General features: G+C 32.3%; 1 protein-coding gene across 3 annotated transcripts in view; it reads right to left on the reverse strand.

Moving 5' to 3' along the window:
• Positions 1 to 3912, reverse strand: part of LOC107847409 (beta-galactosidase) — a 60275-nt gene extending 56363 nt beyond the window's left edge. Inside the window, exons 1-2 of one of the 3 annotated variants that reach the window (XM_016691627.2) lie at positions 3654 to 3912; positions 872 to 1023 (exon numbers count right to left, since the gene is read on the reverse strand). In XM_016691627.2, coding sequence (XP_016547113.2) covers positions 872 to 1001 — 130 coding nt within the window. In that variant the 5' untranslated portion in view covers positions 1002 to 1023; positions 3654 to 3912. Of the gene's footprint in view, positions 1 to 871; positions 1024 to 3545 lie in introns of those variants that run through there. The other 2 variants (XM_047409225.1, XM_016691635.2) reach the window with 2 other exon arrangements.
• Between the last annotated feature and the right edge of the window lie 15242 nt (positions 3913 to 19154).

The raw sequence follows: 19154 nt of genomic DNA on the forward strand, positions 1-19154 counted from the left end.
CATGTTTTATTATGGATCTGTGTGTTTTCCTTTGTTTTAGATTACTTATGGGTGCCGTATTTATGTTATGTAATCTTGTAACCTTGTGCTGTGCTTTACTATGTGTTTGTGTGGTACCGCGTGTCTTGAGCCGGGGGTCTATCGGAAACAGCCTTTCTACTTCTTCAGAGGTAGAGGTATGGACTGCGTACATCCTACCCCCCCAGACCCCACCAGGTGGGAATACACTGGGTTTGTTGTTGTTGTTGTTGTTTTTATAAACATCCTGGTCTTCTGTTGGGTAATTCCTAAAACTGCACAGGACCTACTCAGATGCTGTAATACAAGAGGCATTAACCAGGGCATTAACCAAAATATGAAATGTCATCCCTGCTTGAATATGGTGGACAGTTTGGAATGGGAGAAATTTGAATTTTATTGAAGACAAAGTCAATTCAGTTGAGAAGATAAAATTAACTGTATATATTTTGCTTTATTTTTGGTGTAAACAGGAAACTGTAAATGAGGCCCAATCTGTTTCAGAATTCATGGATTTCCTCCAAGGATAGGTAGGGAGGTTTTTGCCTTTTGTCGGTCAATCCTGTTCACTGTATATAGTACAGCACTATCTTAGTGCTGATTGGTTTCCTACTTCTCTCTAATTAACATATAACTTCACAATAATAGAAGAGTAAACTGCATAAAAAAAAAATACAGGTACCGAGAAAATAAGAATGAAAAATACAACTTTTGTAAGAATAACATTGTAAACTTCAGTCCGACTCATATCTGTAAGCCAAACTATTGATAGGCATAAGAGGAGAACTCTAACAAGACAAACGCTTAGCATGATCATTGCTAGTAGCATTATATAGATGCAATCGAGCATTACCTTCAACTGACTCATGGCAATGGAGTGGGACATGAGAATCTCTTTTCCTCCACTTAAAAAAATAAGGATCTTCCCATGCCTTGTAACCATTACTTGATGGAAGAACCATTTGACTGATTAAAGAAGACATCACTTTATTTAGAGGTACACCTCTGCAAATACAGATTTATGTTTCCTTAGCCTGGAAAACAGGAATAAAACAAATGCACAAGAATCTCAAGATTAAATATCAAGGCGCATCCACGGGTGTGATCAATTAGCCAAAAAAGTTGATGGAGATATGAGAACCACGAGGTCTCAAGTTCAAATTCAAGCAAAAGGCAGAAAACATTCTCCTATTCGCCTAGGCCTCGGTGGGTAGAGTTATTTGGTACTTGTGTTAGTGGAGATAGTAGGTACCTGGTGGAACAGTTGACGCCATAAGTTGGACCAGACACTCAGTTATAAAAAAATCAAAGGATGTTAAACACAACATTTTGTCACCCAATTAAATGCCGCCTCCTCCTTTTAGGCAATCTTTACGCATGACCATTTTGGTCTTGAATTTCATATCTCTCCGTGTGTGTGAATGTTTTTCAGTTTTCTCAAGTTTGGTTAGTCAAAATCTTTGAAAAATATTTTCTCCAAGAAAACAAAATATTTAAAAACAAGGAAAATAACTGCACTATTGAAAAGTTCTACAAGTGGCATTCCATATTGATTATCTCCTCCTCACCCTCCAACACGTCCCTTCTTTAGCCCCATCCCTACCAACACACACCACTACCCCTCCACCCCCACCTCTCATAGTATTTTTTTTAGATTATATACAAATGCATTTAAGATAATATTTTATGCTTACATGCCAACTACAAGAAAATAAGTAAGAAAATCACTTGCACCTAAGGGTGTGTCTTAGTGGTCAATAAAGTGGATTGATAACTTCAAATCTCATTTTCAAATCGCAATAGAGATTAAAAAACACTAGGTGATTCTTCTCTTGATGGATAGAGTTACGAGATAGTATCTCGTAAATTTAGTCGAGATGCACGAAAGTTGACCTAAGCATGACGGTTATCAAAAATCAGTACTACTACTAAGAAACTCACTTATATTCTAGAAAACATTTTCTTCCTTCATACCAAACATACACTCAATCCATTCTTTTATTCAATATTAAATAATCAAAAAGATGGCAAAATAAGTGTTGCATACTACTATCCTAGCAATACACCCATTCAAGGGAATACATCAACCACTACTCATAAAATGGGTATTAAAAAAAGGAAATTACGAACTACGGACATGTACTTATTTAAGTTGCAGTACTGAATAAGAAAATTGTTTCGTGTCTCAGTACAGTAACATAAAATGAAAGTTGATACTGCATTGCCTCCGTCCAAGTTTACGTGATACTTTTTGCTTCCTAGAAGTCAAGTAGTTTATAAATATAACTTAAAGATTTGGAAGCTACATAAATATACAATGAGGGTGTTTGGATAAGATTATAAGTTGGTCAAAATGGCTTAAAAGCCACCTTTTACTTTTAGGAGTGTTTGGCAAGTTTCAAAATTGCTTAAAAAAAGCCAAAATTTGCTTTTTATAAGCCAAAAACTAAAAGCTCCAATTCCCAACTTATTTTTTTTTTTTGGCTTTTAAGCCATAGTAGTTTGACCAATTAAAAGACATTTTTGTCCCTCAAAATTCTTCCTTATTCCAAAATTACCCTTGTGTAGCCCCCAAATAGCTTTTAATGCTTGTATTAATTGAATATTTTCACTTTTTGTATTTATGGCAAACTTAACTCTAGCTATATTAGTACTTCTTTTGTATGAAACTTCTAATTTATGAAATATGAATTTCATATATTATTCTCCTTCTTTAATATATTCTTTTAAATTTGGACAATTATTACTGTACAACATATGAATTTCTTTAATTAAAAAAATAATTCACCAACCAAAATATATGGAGAATACTTATTGAAGATATACAACTTCATGGACGATTAGTGAATGATCCATCTATATTTCACGATACAATATTCGTATTCACCAATGTTTTAGTGATAATCATTACTCAATCAACAAGTAATATATTTTTTAATTAAGAGTCTTTTATCAAACAAATAGTATCATTTGTGACCAACTATTTATCTATTAATATAGTTATAATGATTAGTAACATATATATTTTGATTAATGTTTACTCTTCTAACAAAAAAAAAAGATTTTTTAGCACACAAATTAATAGTCATTCATGAAAATATTTTTAATATATATATATACATATATATTAATTTTAATTTGAATCATTTTAAAAATAAAAATTAATAATAATCAACTCTATATACTGCTAACAGCTTTAAGGGTATTTCAGACATTTTGACCAAACAAAGTGTTTAAAATCACTTGTTTACCAACCACATCAATAACTTTACTTTTTTTCAAGTTTCAGTACTTTTATCCAAACACATAACTGCTTATTTTTAATAATAAGTTCAGCACTTTCAAAAGCGCTTTTAAAGAACTTTCAAAAGCCCTTTTTTTCAGCCTATCCAAACAGGCCCAATATCATACTAATTGCCAATTCAATACATTTAAAAGAGATATAATAACATAGAATTAAATATAGATTTGCTTGAGTTTCAAAATTGAAAAGATGTTACATAAATTGGGACGAGGAGAGTACAAACCATCTGAAAGTGTTTATATTCTTCATAAATTAAAAAGAATCAAAGAAACAGTTTGAATGGATATACAAAAGAAAAAGTTGCTAGTCTAAAAAGTAAAAAGACTCTTACCCAAAATTGAGACGACTTAGGAATGGGGAAAAGGTAAATTAGAGAGAGAGGTCGAGTGGAGAGTGGCTCTGCTCCAGAGAATATGCCTCCACTGATGCTCAAATCTCAATAGGAAATTTGACTTTTGCCGTGTTCCTATTAAGTTTTAAGGCCAAGATTATTTTTGGATTTCTATCCATCTATAAACTTTTACTAACACTATATTTCAAAAATAGATTTTTAGCTACTTTTCCCCTTTCATTTTATATGACCCGTTACTAAAATGAATAATTTCCATTTACTACTTATTAAATTTATAAAATTAAGAGAATTTTGTTACTCTCTTTCAATATTATTGTTATCATTAAATAATTATATAATACATCTAATACTTAAATTTATATGTTGAAAGGATCAAATATATTATCGAATTATTAAAAATGACTTATTTATGTCATTCATTAAAAATTTGGCCCGTTTATTTCACTGTCTTTCTAGAAAAGATTCATTCGTATTTTAATTTTTAAAGATGATTTTGCAAAATCATTTTTACCACGTAGGCTCTTATTAAAGGTACACATCACCAAATTCAAATCGATCAATATTATTTAAACTCTAAATTAAAAATAAAATTCATTAAAATAAATTCTGATCCACACCTACTCAATTAATGTGTTTAATTTTTATTTTAATGGAGTTGGTCAAATTTATTTCAATGGATCCAATATTTAGTTTTGATTTAAGCAATATTGATTAATTTTAAATTGTTGAAATTACATTTGTTGACCCCAAATTTTGGTGGCTTTGTATATTTAACACTAAATAAAAAACCCTTAGGTAAATAGCCGTCATTGCTTTAGTGCCATATCAAAAGGACTATTTTACCCCTGAACTCATCTTTATTCTCTCTAATGCCCCTGAACGCATCTCTCCTCTCCAACGCCCTACTCTTTCTCGTTGATGCTTTTTCTCTTCATCGTAATTCTTTTTTTTTTGTTGCTATCTCTTTTAAATCATCTAAATCGCGATATACAAAAAAAGATGGACAAGCTTGCGCTAATTTTTCATCTTCAAGATGTTATAATTTGTGGGTTTTGTATATTTTTAATAAATTTTACTCCCTCCGTTTAAAAAAAATGACCTACTTTGACTAGGCACAAGTTTAAGAAAATAAAAAAGACTTATGAATCTTGTGACCTTAAATTAAAGTTATGTCAAATGTACCAAAATGTCCTTTAATCTTGTGGTCCTAAACATGTCATGTGCAAAGTTGAAATTAAAGTATTGCCAAAAAATGAAAGGGGTCATTCTTTTTAAAATGGATTAAAAGGAAAGTAGGTCATTATTTTTTAAACTGAGGGGTACTTAAATAGGAGTATTAGGGTTTGTAATTAACTTTGAATTAAAGTCATTGTTTGATTTGAAAATGGGAGAATCTCTAACCTGCATAGCATAATATAAAAATGATTTGTACAATCAGTTTTTTTTATTGAAAAAATAATAGTGTTCTTGTTGTTTGTAAATGTCCAGTGTGTTCTTGTTTGTATACATTTATGTTTAAAAATCAAAAATTGTTCTATGCTTTTTCTTTTGTAGTCATGTGTTACTTCTGATGAAGAAATAGAGCGTCTCTTAGTGGATGTTGCTTCCAATTCTTTAGGACCTTTACCTTCAAACTTAATTAACATCATTGTTGATGTAAGTTTCTACTAAATTCACTTTATTATTTACATGTATTTTACATCAATGTCTATTAGTATACTACAAAAAATGCAACTTCACTTTTTATATATTTTACAGATGAAGAATTCTCTGTCACCCTCTCTTCCTTTAAATATGTTTATTGAGAGCTAATTCTTGCCTCTAGGGCAAGAATTATAGAGCATCTATCAAATTTTTACAGAACAAGATAGTGTCGACTCTTATCCATAGGGGCTAGTTGTTTCTTTGTGGAATAAATCTTGCCTCTAGGGTAAGAGTTATTGAGCAAATATTTAATTAATAGACAATATGGCAAGATCAATACTTGCCCATAAGGCATAACTTGTTTCCATAGGGGCTAAGTCTTTGCGTCTATGTCAAGATTTATAGATCATCTACTACCTTAGTAATATTATGTACAAATGATGAATGTTAAAGTCAAATATGCCAATAATTGAGATTTTCTCTTAAATTTGTTTAAACACTTTAATGAAATCACTTTGTTCTAATTTTGTAAACTGGAATGACTTGAGAATTAGCTCGTAATGAGGTACGATTAGGACTATTTTCCACATCAGCTTCGAAGTGTCTGCATTAGTTCAATGACAGCTTGTTTGCATGTTTCGTGCATGTGTTTATTGTGTCCCAGATACTTTGCTGTCAAAGGTGTTAGTGTGTTACTTTATTTATTTTGTTCTTTTTTATTTTGGTCAAAAATCATCTCTATAAGATTCTAGCTTGGCTAGAGAAATGTTTGAAATCATACTTTATGTTTGGATATTAAAAACTTATGGGTAAATTTACAATATTTTCCTAATTCTAAGAAGTAATTTTGCTGAGATATGCCTATAAAACGTAGTCAAGTACATTTTCTGTGGTCAAATGTGTATGTACAATGTATCATAATACATGCTTAAATTTGCATTTACCTTTTTGGTATGCTCATGTAAGCAATTATGTTATCAATCTTTGAAGTTTATGATTTGTTCAAAGTGGGTCTAGCTTTGTTCTCCTCTGAAATACTCTGTTTTGTTCTAAAGGTACTCAGTTTAAAAATGATAAGGTGATCATTACAACATTTTGAATGTTTCTTATCAATAACTGGTAAGGCTATTCCTTGTCTGATCAAAGACCTTTCTAGACAAGATTTTAAGTTGTAGGGGAGGTAAATTTTACCAAGGTAGGAATCTCGTTAGAGAACTTTGAGTTAGGAATGATGCTAAACTTGTCAGTCAACTTTGTCATTCTCTTGTTTTTATATTATGAATGTTTGATATCGTTTTAGCCTTGCCAATCCCAAGATTTATAGATCAACATAAAGAAAACAATCTTCAAAATTTAGAGATTGTACATAACTTGTGTCTTAATTATAGTAAATCATGTAAATCTATATATAAAAAAGTCATACATGATATAATCAAGTTTTCAAAATATTATCATTCTTTATCAAGCTTGAAATAGTAATCTCCAAGTCTTAAATTTTTCATAGTTTGTTAAGTTATTACAGACTAAGCTAGTATCAACTCTTGCCCATTATGCAAAAGTTGTTCTTTTGGGGGCTAAAAATCTTGCCTCTAGGGCAAGAGTTCTCAATCATCTTATAAATCATTACAGACTACACTAGTGTCAAATCTTGCCCATGGGTACAACATATTCTTTTGTAATCTAAAAGTCTTGCCTCCTGAAAAAAAATTATAGATTATCTACCAAATCATTAAAGACTAAGACAGTGTCAACTCTTGTCCATGAACTTATTTCTTTGTTGTCTAAGTCTTGCCTTTAGGGCAAAAGTTATAGATCATCTGCCAACTCAGTACAGTCTAAGGCAATGTCAACTCTTGCCCATAGGGCACAACTTGTTCCTTTGTGATCTAAAAGTCATGCCTCTTGGACAAGAGTTATAGATCATTTACTAAATCAATAAAGACCAAGGCAGTGTCAACTTTTGCCCATGGACTTGTTTCTTTGTTGTCTAAGTATTGCCTCTAGGACAAGAGTTATAGATCAACTACCAAATTAGTGCAGACTAAGGCAATATAAACTCTTGCCCGCGAGGAACAACTTTTTCTTTTGTGATCTAAAAGTCTAGCCTCTTGGGCAAGAGTTATAGGTCATTTACTAAATCAATAAAGACTAAGGCAGTGTCAACTTTTGCTCATGACCTTGTTTCTTTGTTGTCTAAGTCTTGCCTCTAGGGCAAGAGTTATAGATCATCTACCAAATTAGTACAGACTATGTTAGTGTCAATTTTTGCCCATGAGGCACAACTTGTTCCTTTGTGATCTAAAAGTCTTACCGGTTGGGCAAGATTTATAGATCATTTACTAAATCATTATAGACTATTCTAGTGTCAAATCTCGCCCATGGAACATAACTTTTATCTGGATGGACTTTGTGTCACTCTCTTTTTCTTTAAAATTCAATATAGCTTTATTATTTTAATGTTCAAATCATAATTCAATGTTGAGTTTCTAACTTACTTTAGTAGTCTTTCTTTTTCTTTTGCAATTTTCATGCAGAGAGTTACCTCTTCTACGAAGACTCATCTTGATAATTATTTAGATGGGGTTATGAGCTGTATTACGGTAAATTTCACATTAGATTTATTATTCAATAGAAACAACATCATTACATTAATAATTGTGTTGATTGTGTTGTTGACATTATTAATTTTTTTTATAGTCTCTAGAGTCTGAGTGTGATTCTATTATGGAGCTTATTTAGAGATTAAATAAATGACGTGACAGACGAGGAGTTGTCATTGCAATTTTCAAGAGGGTAGATGAAATGCAGCAGAAAAATGTTCCTATTCTAGAAGATGAAGTCAAGTTTGAAATCAGTTCACAGATTTGTGCCAAGCTTTAAAACGGAGAAATTGATCTTTCAATAGCTCCTGAAAATATTGATGACTTTCTTTCTAGAAAAAAAAAATGATGCAAAGTATCAGATGAATATTATGGTCTTAGTTTTACTCAAATAACTTCAATGCCACCCGATGTTTTTGATCATATTTCTATAAAAGATGAATTTTGTACTGCTGAAGACGTGAAAAATTCTTAAGAGGATTTAAGTTTATATTTTGTTTCTTTATGATGTTTAAAGATGGTCACTCAAGTTGTAATTGACAGTTTTTACTTTCAACTAATTTGCCACGATTTTTGCTTATCCTTTTGTAAATTGTTGCATTATTTTTTCTTGTTTTATTTTTCTTATTTGTTTAATACTTGCTCTTTCGACTTTTTGATATCAAATTTCGATCTTGATCTTTTTTACTTGTGAGTTTATTTTTGTCAAGACAAGTTATATAAAGGTCATGATATATTCTTTTTTTTGAGTTATCAACTTATGTTAGAGTATCTCATAAGTTAGACACAGTGAAATGGTGTAAATTGTTTCACATACATTAATTTTTTGAAAAATTTCTAAGATACATTTTTCCTCTAAGGAAAGAACTACATAATATTCAATTAGTTAGACTTTGTGAATAGTATAATTGTTGCCTTGAAATATTCGTTAATTTTTTATAGTCCTTGACCTATTTGTTTATAAGACAACTGTTACTACATGTTATGTCTATGGGTCTCAACTTGTTCTTTTAAAACTCATTGGCTAAGTCTTCTCTACAAGATTCATAGTGTATCTCATAAGTTAGACATTGTAAAATTATGTAAATTATTGCCCATAAGGCATACGTTAATTTTTTTAAAAATTTGAGCTACATTTTCCTCCAGGCAATAGTTATATAATACTCCATAAGTTAGATTTTTTGAAATAGCATAATTATTGCCCATTAAGTATTTGTTAGTTTTTATAAGCCTTGTGTTGTGTTTTGTATGTAAGACAACAATTACTGCACATTATGCGTCTAAGCTGAGAATTGTATAATAATCAATTAGTTAAACTTTGTGAAATACACTATTTTTTTAAAAGTCATTCGACTATGTTTTGCCTCTATGACAATAGTTACTACATACCCCATAAGTTACACATAGTGTGACTGGTGTAAAATCTTGTCCATGAGGAATTACTTGTTCTTTTGAAGTCTTCGGGCTAATGTTTTGTCTCTAGGTCAAGAGTTATAGATCATCTGCCAAATCAGTACAGACTATGCTAGTGTGAAATCTTACCCATGGGGCATAACTTGTTCTTTTGTGATCTAAAAGTCTTGCCTCTTGGCAAGAGTTATAGATCATTTACTAAATCATAACGACTAAAGTAGTGCCAACTCTTTCTTATGGACTTGTTTATAGTTTTGTCTCTAAGTTAAGAGTTATAGATCATCAGTCAAATCATTACAGACTAAGGCAAAGTCAACTCTTGCTATAGGGCACAACTTGTTCTTTTGTGATTTAAAAGTATTGCCCCTAGGGCAAGAGTTATAGATCATCTATCAAATCATTACAAACTAAGAAAACGTCAACTTTTGTCCGTGGGACATAACTTTTATCTGGGTGGACTCTGTGTTAGACATTGTAAAACTAGACATCGTAAGTTAGAATTGTATAATTATGTTGATACAAACTAATAATGCCTACTCTTACCCGCGTGGCGTAACTTATTTTGTTGGGTCTAAATTTGCCTCTAAGGCAAAAGTTGCAAAACATTAGCTAATTTAATACAGATTAATAGTGTTAACGTTTGCCCATGAGACATAATTTGAGATATATTATTTTATTAAAAATTAATTATTTTTTAAATGACATAATTTATTTGCACCAACTTTAAGTTTAAAATACATTTTTCTACCCGAAAAAAGTTAAAAATATATTTACACTCTTCACAAATCTCAAGGTAGGACAAATTTCATCTCAAAGCTACACCAAATTTCATATCAAAGTTCGGATTAATATAGTACATTTTGTACCAAAAAATAAAGTTAAAAATACATTTTCCCACTGCACAAAGCTCAAGGTAGGACAAATTTCATCTCAAAGCTACAACAAATTTCATCTCCAAGCTACAAAAAATTTCATTGCAAAACTTGGAGCTTCGGATTTCTCTCCTTCTCTTTGGTGAAATCACATTTACGTTTTGGGTTTTTGATTTTGTCCCTCATCTCTTTGCAATTTCTTCCTTTGCACAGGTAATTCTCTATAATTTTTTCTTAATCTCATAGAATGCATTTGAACTATTTGTTACATAGCAATTTTTTTTAGCTGGAAATCACTCTTCTCTTCTCTTAATCACATTCTATAATGCATGGATCAATTTATAAACTCTATTTTTTAAAAATCTAAATCAGCTTGATAAAAATGTGTTTTTGGTGGTGAGATTTGGGTTTTTGGAGGTTTCTGTACTCAGTGAACTCATTTTTGTCCAGTCACTTGGTTGTTTAGGTTTGTTTGTGAGAGTTGAGTTTTGGGTATTTTCTGTAGCCATTGGGTTAATTTTTTTATTCGATAAATTTTATTTTACAGCTTGATTCTTGTTTTGTTGTTAATTTTTATTTTGAAAATTTTTTTTACCTTTGTAACTCTACAGATTTTGTAAAGCATGTCTAGTAAGACAAATCGTGTTGAGTACTTTATTGATCCTAATGATTGGTTTAAATCAGACCCCCGTTAGAGAGGAGATTCAAATTACCACACAACTATAACAAGCTTTTTGGATGACAATTAGTTGTCATTGTTAGAGAAATATGACTTTGGGAATTTTGTGCAATTAGGTAATCTAAATCCATCCGGTATGCTTTTACATTGCATATTTTTATCGGAAGTAAGATGTAATAAGAAGAATTCAATATCATTTTATGTCCAGGGAAGTTATATTGAGTTTACACTTGATGATTTTGGTCTTGTTACTGGGTTGTCAACTAAAAGTTCAAGTAATGTATTAGCATCAGTTGGGAAAAAAGGAGGTGGTAGTCGTCTGTTGAACACTTACTTTGATGGCGCAGAGAAATTAAAAATGAAGGACTTGAAAATTGTAATGAAAACAAGGAAAAGTGAAGTCCAAAATAATTTATACGCTGTCAAGCTAGCTGAAATCTATTTTTTAGGATGCGTGTTGTTAGGGGAGAGGCCTGCCAAGGTCATTTATGCTAATCTTATTATGATATTAGAGAATGAAACTTTGTGTAGAGAGTTTGGATGGGGTGAATTGTCTTTTGATGAAACTTTAAGTTCATTGAAAAGCTCATTGAAACCAACAAAAACCATTGTCGGAGCATCATACCAGCTTGTAGGTTTTCTATATGCCTTTATGGTATGCACATGAGATATTTTCCCCAAATATAGGGAAAAAATGTGTAGATAGTCTCTAAATAAAAATATCCTCTTATGTTGCGTTATGTGACATGTACTACTCCACAATATACAATAGTGGTCAAATTTTTTCACTCAAACAAATCAAAGTCTTCGGTAAGTATCTACACTTATTTTATTTTTATTTTATGGATTTAATCAGCATATGTTTATTGTAATACTTAGTTATGTTAATTTTTTTTTATTAATAGAAAGGAGTGGATGGGGAATTCTCATTGGAGCATGAGCTGCTAAGTAATAATGATAGTGAAGACAAGCGATTCAGTGTGTTAAATAAGAAACTTGATGTATGCATCAGTTTTTTTCCTCTAATCTCTCTTACAAACTTGTCTGTTAAATAGATTATTTAAAATTTTTCATGTATTCTGTATGCAGAAACATCGAAGCACCCGTTCGAAGAAGTTTAAAAAGATTCTAGATGTGAACAAAATTTTAAAGTCCAAATTATCTTAAATCAAAAGATTATTGTTGGGAAAACTTAAAGCAGATGGGGATATTCAATCAGATAAATAACCGGATCTACAAGCTAAACCAAGTCATGATCCAATGGTTCATGATCAATCTGATGCTTCTCACAAACCTATAGAAAATGAGAGATCTGTAAGTAAATAGTTTCCTGCCTTATCTTTTTATGTTCTTGTGGGAGTTGGGGAACATGCTATAATTATGGTGAAAAGGGTCACACTGCAGCTAACTGTACTTCAGCTAGATGTAAGAAACCGTGTTTTGTTTGTGGGAGTTTTGAATATAATGCTAAACAGTGTGCAAAGGTTTGTGAAGAAAATTGATTACTCTTCAATTGGTATATGTGACCTTATACTGCTTGTGCTTTCTTGCTTATTAGTCTTCTCAACATCCATTAAATTGGTCAAGGAGAATCTATCATACTTATATTATATTATCTTACTGCATCAAGGTGAATGAGCATTTTGAAAGTTTTCTTTTGCACATATAAAAAATAGATGCACGTGGGATCTTCTACTAATATTAGCCAAGCTAAAGATCCTTCTAACATGCGCTAATTAATGACCTAGGTTCCTAGGAAGAAATATTTGGTAATACATGTTTCTAGCTCCCAATTGTTCTTCTTCAACTTTACCTTTTTTGACTGTCTGCTTTATTATGCATGTTTATGCATGTTCTTTTGTTCTCTTATTTATTCTTCTTCCTCATAGGAAAAGAAGTGGCGAGTAAAAGAAGGGAAGAATGCAGAAGGTCATTCAGATGAGAAAGAAAAAGTCATAGAAGAAAGAGTAATTGATTTGAGGCCTCTAAACATAGAAGACATGAGACAGGCAAAGAATTAGGTAATCCAGTCCTTATATTGTCAGTCCATTGAGTATTTGTAAAACACAAAGATGCTGAACCACATCACAAAGATATTCCTGCTCTCGTTTGATTGGACCATATGATGCACTTAGTACTTTCTTTAGTTTTATTTTGGTCCTCATGATCTCATAGCTACTCTTTGCCCATCTTGGATCAAAAATTGCAATTTTTGCTACATAAACTTTCTTGGATAGAATATCTTTATAAAGAAAGTAGGGTTCCTTGTACTATTTCATAAACAATACAGTATATCTTTGATTTTGAAATTATGTTTCATGTTGGTAGTTCTACCCACAGAAGTTGCAATTAGCTATTCTACTTTGTTATTAGTGACAATATTTGGCTGATCGTAATAAAGCTGAGTTCCAACAGATATTCAAGGAGATTTGTTGTAGATGAAAAAAAACTAAAACCCAAACAGAAATTCCTTTTAGTTATTTAGACGCCTGGTTAAAATTTTGAGATGTTACAATGGAAATTATGATCAAATCAATGATATAGGTTCCTAGGAAGAAAGATTTGGTAATACATGCGTCTAGCTCCCAATTATTCTTCTTCAACTTTACCTTTTTTGATTGTCTGCTTTATTACTCATGCTTTTTGTTTTCTTATTGATTATTCTTCCTCATAGGGAAAAAATATGGGAGTTGAAGATCTACTGCTTTATCCTTTACTAGAAGAGTTCTCAAAATCTTCTTTCTATTCTCCGCTGTAGGTAAATCGACCATAATTCTGCCCGACAGAAAACCAAATTTTGAAAACATATGTCATGATAAGTCTGCCCAACAGAAAACCATAATTCTGCAACATCATCATAAATTGAAAAAGGTTGTGATATTTATAAATGTTTCCTTAATTTAAAGCTATAAATAGGAGCCATTGTACACAGTAATATATCTACAAAATAAATTACTTTTTAATAAACCTTCAGAAGATGAGGCAAGAATTCCTCACAAAGTCATTTAGGTGAGCAACATATTTCCGGCAACAAACGATTTTTTATCACCAACAAAAAATAATAATTATTCTACTAGTCTATTTCTTTAAACTGATGCACAATTTGTTTATGTTGTTCAATAGGTCTTTGGTGGTATTAAAGTTGATGGAGACAATATTGATGGAACTAAAAACTGTGGCGATGTCGATTCAATAATAAATAATATTATTTCTAGTGTGTTTGCAGCCTCTTCTAGTTTGGCAACATCTTCTAATGTGAAAAATACTTAAGTTGGGAGATCTGTAAGTGGCTAGGGTTTACCATAATACGATTAGAAGCTCTTGTTTTTCAATTTATAGCTTTGAAAAAGGTCTCTCCCTTTAAGACTCAAGTAACTTCTTACTGGTGTCAATTTGTTTTCTACTGCTCCATATGCGTAACTAATTACCTGAGGCGGTGGGGGCTAAGTGAGATTAGGCAGTAACAAATCATTGGTTGTACCTTTATTGTGCATATAAAATTTATTAAGTAATGAGAGAACAATTTAATAATGAGGCAATGATGACCAATCCTTAGGCCATGATGGTGATATAAGGGATGACTTGAATATGCATATAGTACGATACAGTGGAATGAAGAAAATAGGTTTAAATAGGTTATTGTTACTCAAGTAATACCTGGTGGCTATGTAAGGATTAGTTAATTGTTGATAAACAATTTTGTGACAATGTAATAATTAATTATTGAATAATAATGATGTAAAGATTGCCAAATGTTATATTTCTCATGTAATTTAGGTCTAGTTTTCTTGAAACGTGTCCCCAATCACGCATAATGTCCAGAAAATGGCAACTATTATTCTTGTTTTCTCTTATTTTGTCTCTAGTTTTGGTTTAAAAATAACTGAATAATTATTAGATATAATGTGACATTTAAAATTTATGGTCTAGGATTCTTTGGGTAAGAATTCTTGATTTGGAGGTAGAATAATGACTCTTTTTTTTATTGAAATTTAACGTACTAGTTTATATTTTATGGGAGTTACATATTTATACAGATTTTGAACGTCTCAAATTTGTGAGGAAGGTCAGGCACTTGTGGACTAGTGACATTTAGATTCTTTGGTTGAGGTAGGGTATGATTTAATTGGAGTTTAGACTCGATTTAATTATGTGTATGCTCCTAAATTGGATACTTGTTGATTGGTATTCGAACGTGATTGAAATTGATGATGTTTGAATTGTTGAGGTGTGTATGAATGATTATTGAAAATTTACTTATGGGAATTATCTTATGATTTTATGTGTACTTGTAAACTTGGTACATCGTATTGTATGCTGTGAGGTAGTCTAAATTTGATATTGATATTACTTATTTATGTTGGATAGGGTACCACGCTGGTACGAATATGTATATGTTGGATCGGGTACCACGCCGATACGAATATATATATATATATGTTGGATTAGGTACCACGCTGGTACGGATATGTATATGTTAGATCGAGTACCATGTTGGTACGGATATGTATATGTTGGATCGGGTATCCCGCCAGTATGGATATGTATATGTTAGATTAGGTACCATGCCAATACAGATATGTATGTTGGATTGGGTACCACGCTGTTATAGATATGTTTATGTTGGATCAGGTACCACATCGTTATGGTTATGTTTATGTTGGATTGGGTACCACGCCAGTACAGATATATATATATTGGATCGGGTACCATACCGGTACAAATACGTATATATTGGATCGGGTACCATGCCGATACAGTACATGAACATAGATTGTTCCCTGAAGGTCATGACTATTTGGGCAAAAATAAGTTCCATATAATTTGTGTACGTATTTGTGTTAGTTCTGTGGATGTTCATGGTATGGTTGATTCTCTTGATAGTTATTTGGCTTATTTATGAGCACTGTTTAACCTGTTGTTGCTATATTGTTGATTCATTGAATATTTGTTATGTGATGATGCCTGTCTATTTGTTATTTGATTTATGTTGTATACATGCTATTACATTAAGTTGGCCTATGATACCTACCAGTACATAGTGGTTTGTACTGATACTACCATGTACTCTTCTTTTGTTGAGTGCAGAAAGTGTTCTAGAGGCTCAAACATGACCTCACCTCTAGAGTTTGATAGCAGATCTTGATCCAAGGGTGAGCACTCTATCTCCAGGCTACCATGGGTCATATTATTTATTCTTGTCTATCTTTTGGGCAATGAAACATTCTTTATTTACTTTATTTTTTGGATATCTCTTTTGGACATCATCATTGTTTAGAAGTTCTTGTATGATGACTTTCGGATCTTGGGGATTTTAGTAGGTAGTTTTGACTTGCGCATTAATAATGATTAGTTCTGGATTATTGTTATTATGTTATTTTATAATAATATCATCTTAATATTGACTATGTGATTAGGTAATGGTTCGATTTAGATGGTTCTCCCACGGGAAAATTAGTGGGGGTGCCACTCATCACTATTTGGGTCATGACAAAGTTGGTATTATATCCCTAGGTTCATCGATCTTGTCGTATAAGAAAATATCTAGTAGAGTCTTGCGAAACGGTACGGAGATGTCTGTACTTTTCTTCGAGAGGCTATAGGGTACTATGAAAATTCAAATTCTTCTTTCTTACATACTATTACTTGATTTTAATTGATATGTGGTGAATCCAATTGGTATCTGACTTTTTTCATTCTTATTATAGAAGATAGGTGTGATGGAGTGAGTCATATTATGAGGTTTTTCTTAATTTGAGGCATTATGGTTAGTTTGGCTAGCAGCAGACTTCTCGAGCTCTATCCTAGCAGGTAGGGAAGGTGGTGGTAATGGCAAAGGTTGTTTATAGAGTGGTCGTGGTGGTCATCAGGTAGGTAGGGGTGGTAATCAACCTCATCGGGATGGTAATAAACTTGATAAAAATGATGCTCAAATTAGTGCTAGGGCCCATATCTATGGTTTTCCAGACAGGCCCGAGGCAGAGGTATCAGACGTTGTCATTACAGGTACTATTCTTGTCTGTGATTAGATGGCTACTGTATTATTTGCTCTTGGTTCTTATTCTCATATGTGTCTGTCAATTTTGTGTTGGGATTGGAAATTGTGTGTGATTTACTTGACTTTCCAATTCACATGTTTACTCCTATTAGGGATTCTGTTATTGTTGATAGGATTTATCATTCTTGTTCTATTATGTTTATAGGGTATCAAACTTGGGCAGATTTTATGATTCTCGACATAGTAGATTTTGATATAATCTTGGGTATGAGTTGGTTGTTTCTCTATCATGCTATACTGGACAGTCATGCTAAGACAGTGATTGTGGCTATGCCAGGAATACATAGACTTTAATGGGAGGGTGATTATAGTTCTACTCTAATAAAACTTATTTCCTTTCTGCATACAAGAAGGTTAATTGGAAGAGGTGTTTTGGCCTTCCTGGCAACATCTTTGGGACACTTTCGTAGAGGTCCCATCTATTGAGTCAGTTTCTGTGGTGTGTGAGTTCCAAGAGGTTTTTCTGAAGATTTGTCTAGTATGCCACCAGGTTGTGACATTGATTTTTGTAGTGATATAGATCCAGGTACTAGTCCTATTTCTATTCCTCCCTATAAGATGGTTCCGACTGAGTTGAGGGAGCTACAGGCTTAGTTGTAGGATTTGCTAAGTACGGGTTTTATCAATCCAACTGCCTCTCCATGGGGTGCTCTTGTCTTGTTTGTGAAGAAGAAGGATGGTAGTCTTCGTATATGTATAGACTATAGGCAGTTGAACAAGTTATGATCCATAATAAGTATCGTTTGCCCTATATCGATGATTTATTTGACCAGTTTCAGGGTGCATCCGTATTTTTTAAGATTGATTTGATCTCTGGGTATCATCATATTAAGATTCGGCCTGACGATATTCCTAAGACTATTTTTTGAACCCTGTATAGGCACTATGAGTTTCTTGTGATGTATTCTGGACTAACTAATCCCCAACTGCTTTTATGAGTTTGATGAAGGGGATATTTAAGACCTACTTGAATTCTTTTGTGATTGTCTTTATTGATGATATTCTGGTTTATTCTAAGAGTAAAAAGGAACATGAGAATCACTTACGGATTGTTTTGGGTTTGTTAGAAGAGAAAAAGCTTAATGTGAAGTTTTTTAAGTGTGGGTTTTTATAGGCTTCTATCTATTTTTCTTCACAGATGATGTGTGATATATGTTGTGTGTGGATATGGATGTTAGGTTTGATTATGATTAGGATGACTTGGCCTCAATTGTTGATGTTGGGAGTTTAGATGCGGGCTTGGGACCCGTAAAATGGCATGTTTATACCTTTTTTGAATCCTATTGCTTCCCCTCTCTAGTTTAGATTAGTTGTAGAGTGGTTATGATGTAAACCTTTGTTTGGGATGTGGTTTTAGTACTTGAAGCATGATTTGTATATTTAGCCTTATTAAGCTAGTCTGATAGTCTTGAAATTCGTAAGTTGGGTAGAGTTGACTTGAGTACCCTTGTTTCTAGTTGAAGTTGCTATCTTAGGCTTGAATATGACTTACTTGACATCTAGAAGATGAACTAGATACCTTAACCTAGTTTGGGGTGTAGTGTGCTTAATTGTGAAAATTGAGAATTAGAAATGGGATCGTCTGGCCCACTTAGGCCTAAACTTATGTTAAGTCTTATGGACTTTGTTGCGGATATTTGACATAGATGAGGCTAGTAAACCTTAGAATAAGGTTACTTCGTAACTTGGTAACTTGTATTGATATTCCCTGATTGTGGCTTTTGAGTTATAGTTATGATACATCCTGTGGAAGTGGATATTGAGCATTTAGAGATGATATTCCTCCAAGATACATTATATGGCCTATAGAGATGCTATTTTCTCCTAGACTTAATGATTGACCTATAGAGATGTTATTTCCTCTTAGATATGCCAATTGGCCTAGAGATGTGATATTTCTCGTAGTCATGATATATGACCTATCGATATAATATATCCGAAAGACGATTACATATCTATCTATATTATACCTCCTATATGTGAGATGATTAGAGATATGCTATGATTTATAAATATGATTATCGATATGAGTTTCGGATATGCATATGGGCTTAAGGTCGTGATTATAATGTTGTGCCTATTTCGGATAAATTAATAGGCCAAGGACCTTGTTATGATAATGATTGAATATTTGAGGAGTGTTTATCAGTGTAAAGGATATGATTATAATTTATGAATATATATATGTTTGTATACATATTTCTCTGGTATGGG

This window comes from Capsicum annuum, chromosome 1, assembly GCF_002878395.1.
Source record: "Capsicum annuum cultivar UCD-10X-F1 chromosome 1, UCD10Xv1.1, whole genome shotgun sequence".
NCBI lineage: Eukaryota > Viridiplantae > Streptophyta > Magnoliopsida > Solanales > Solanaceae > Capsicum > Capsicum annuum.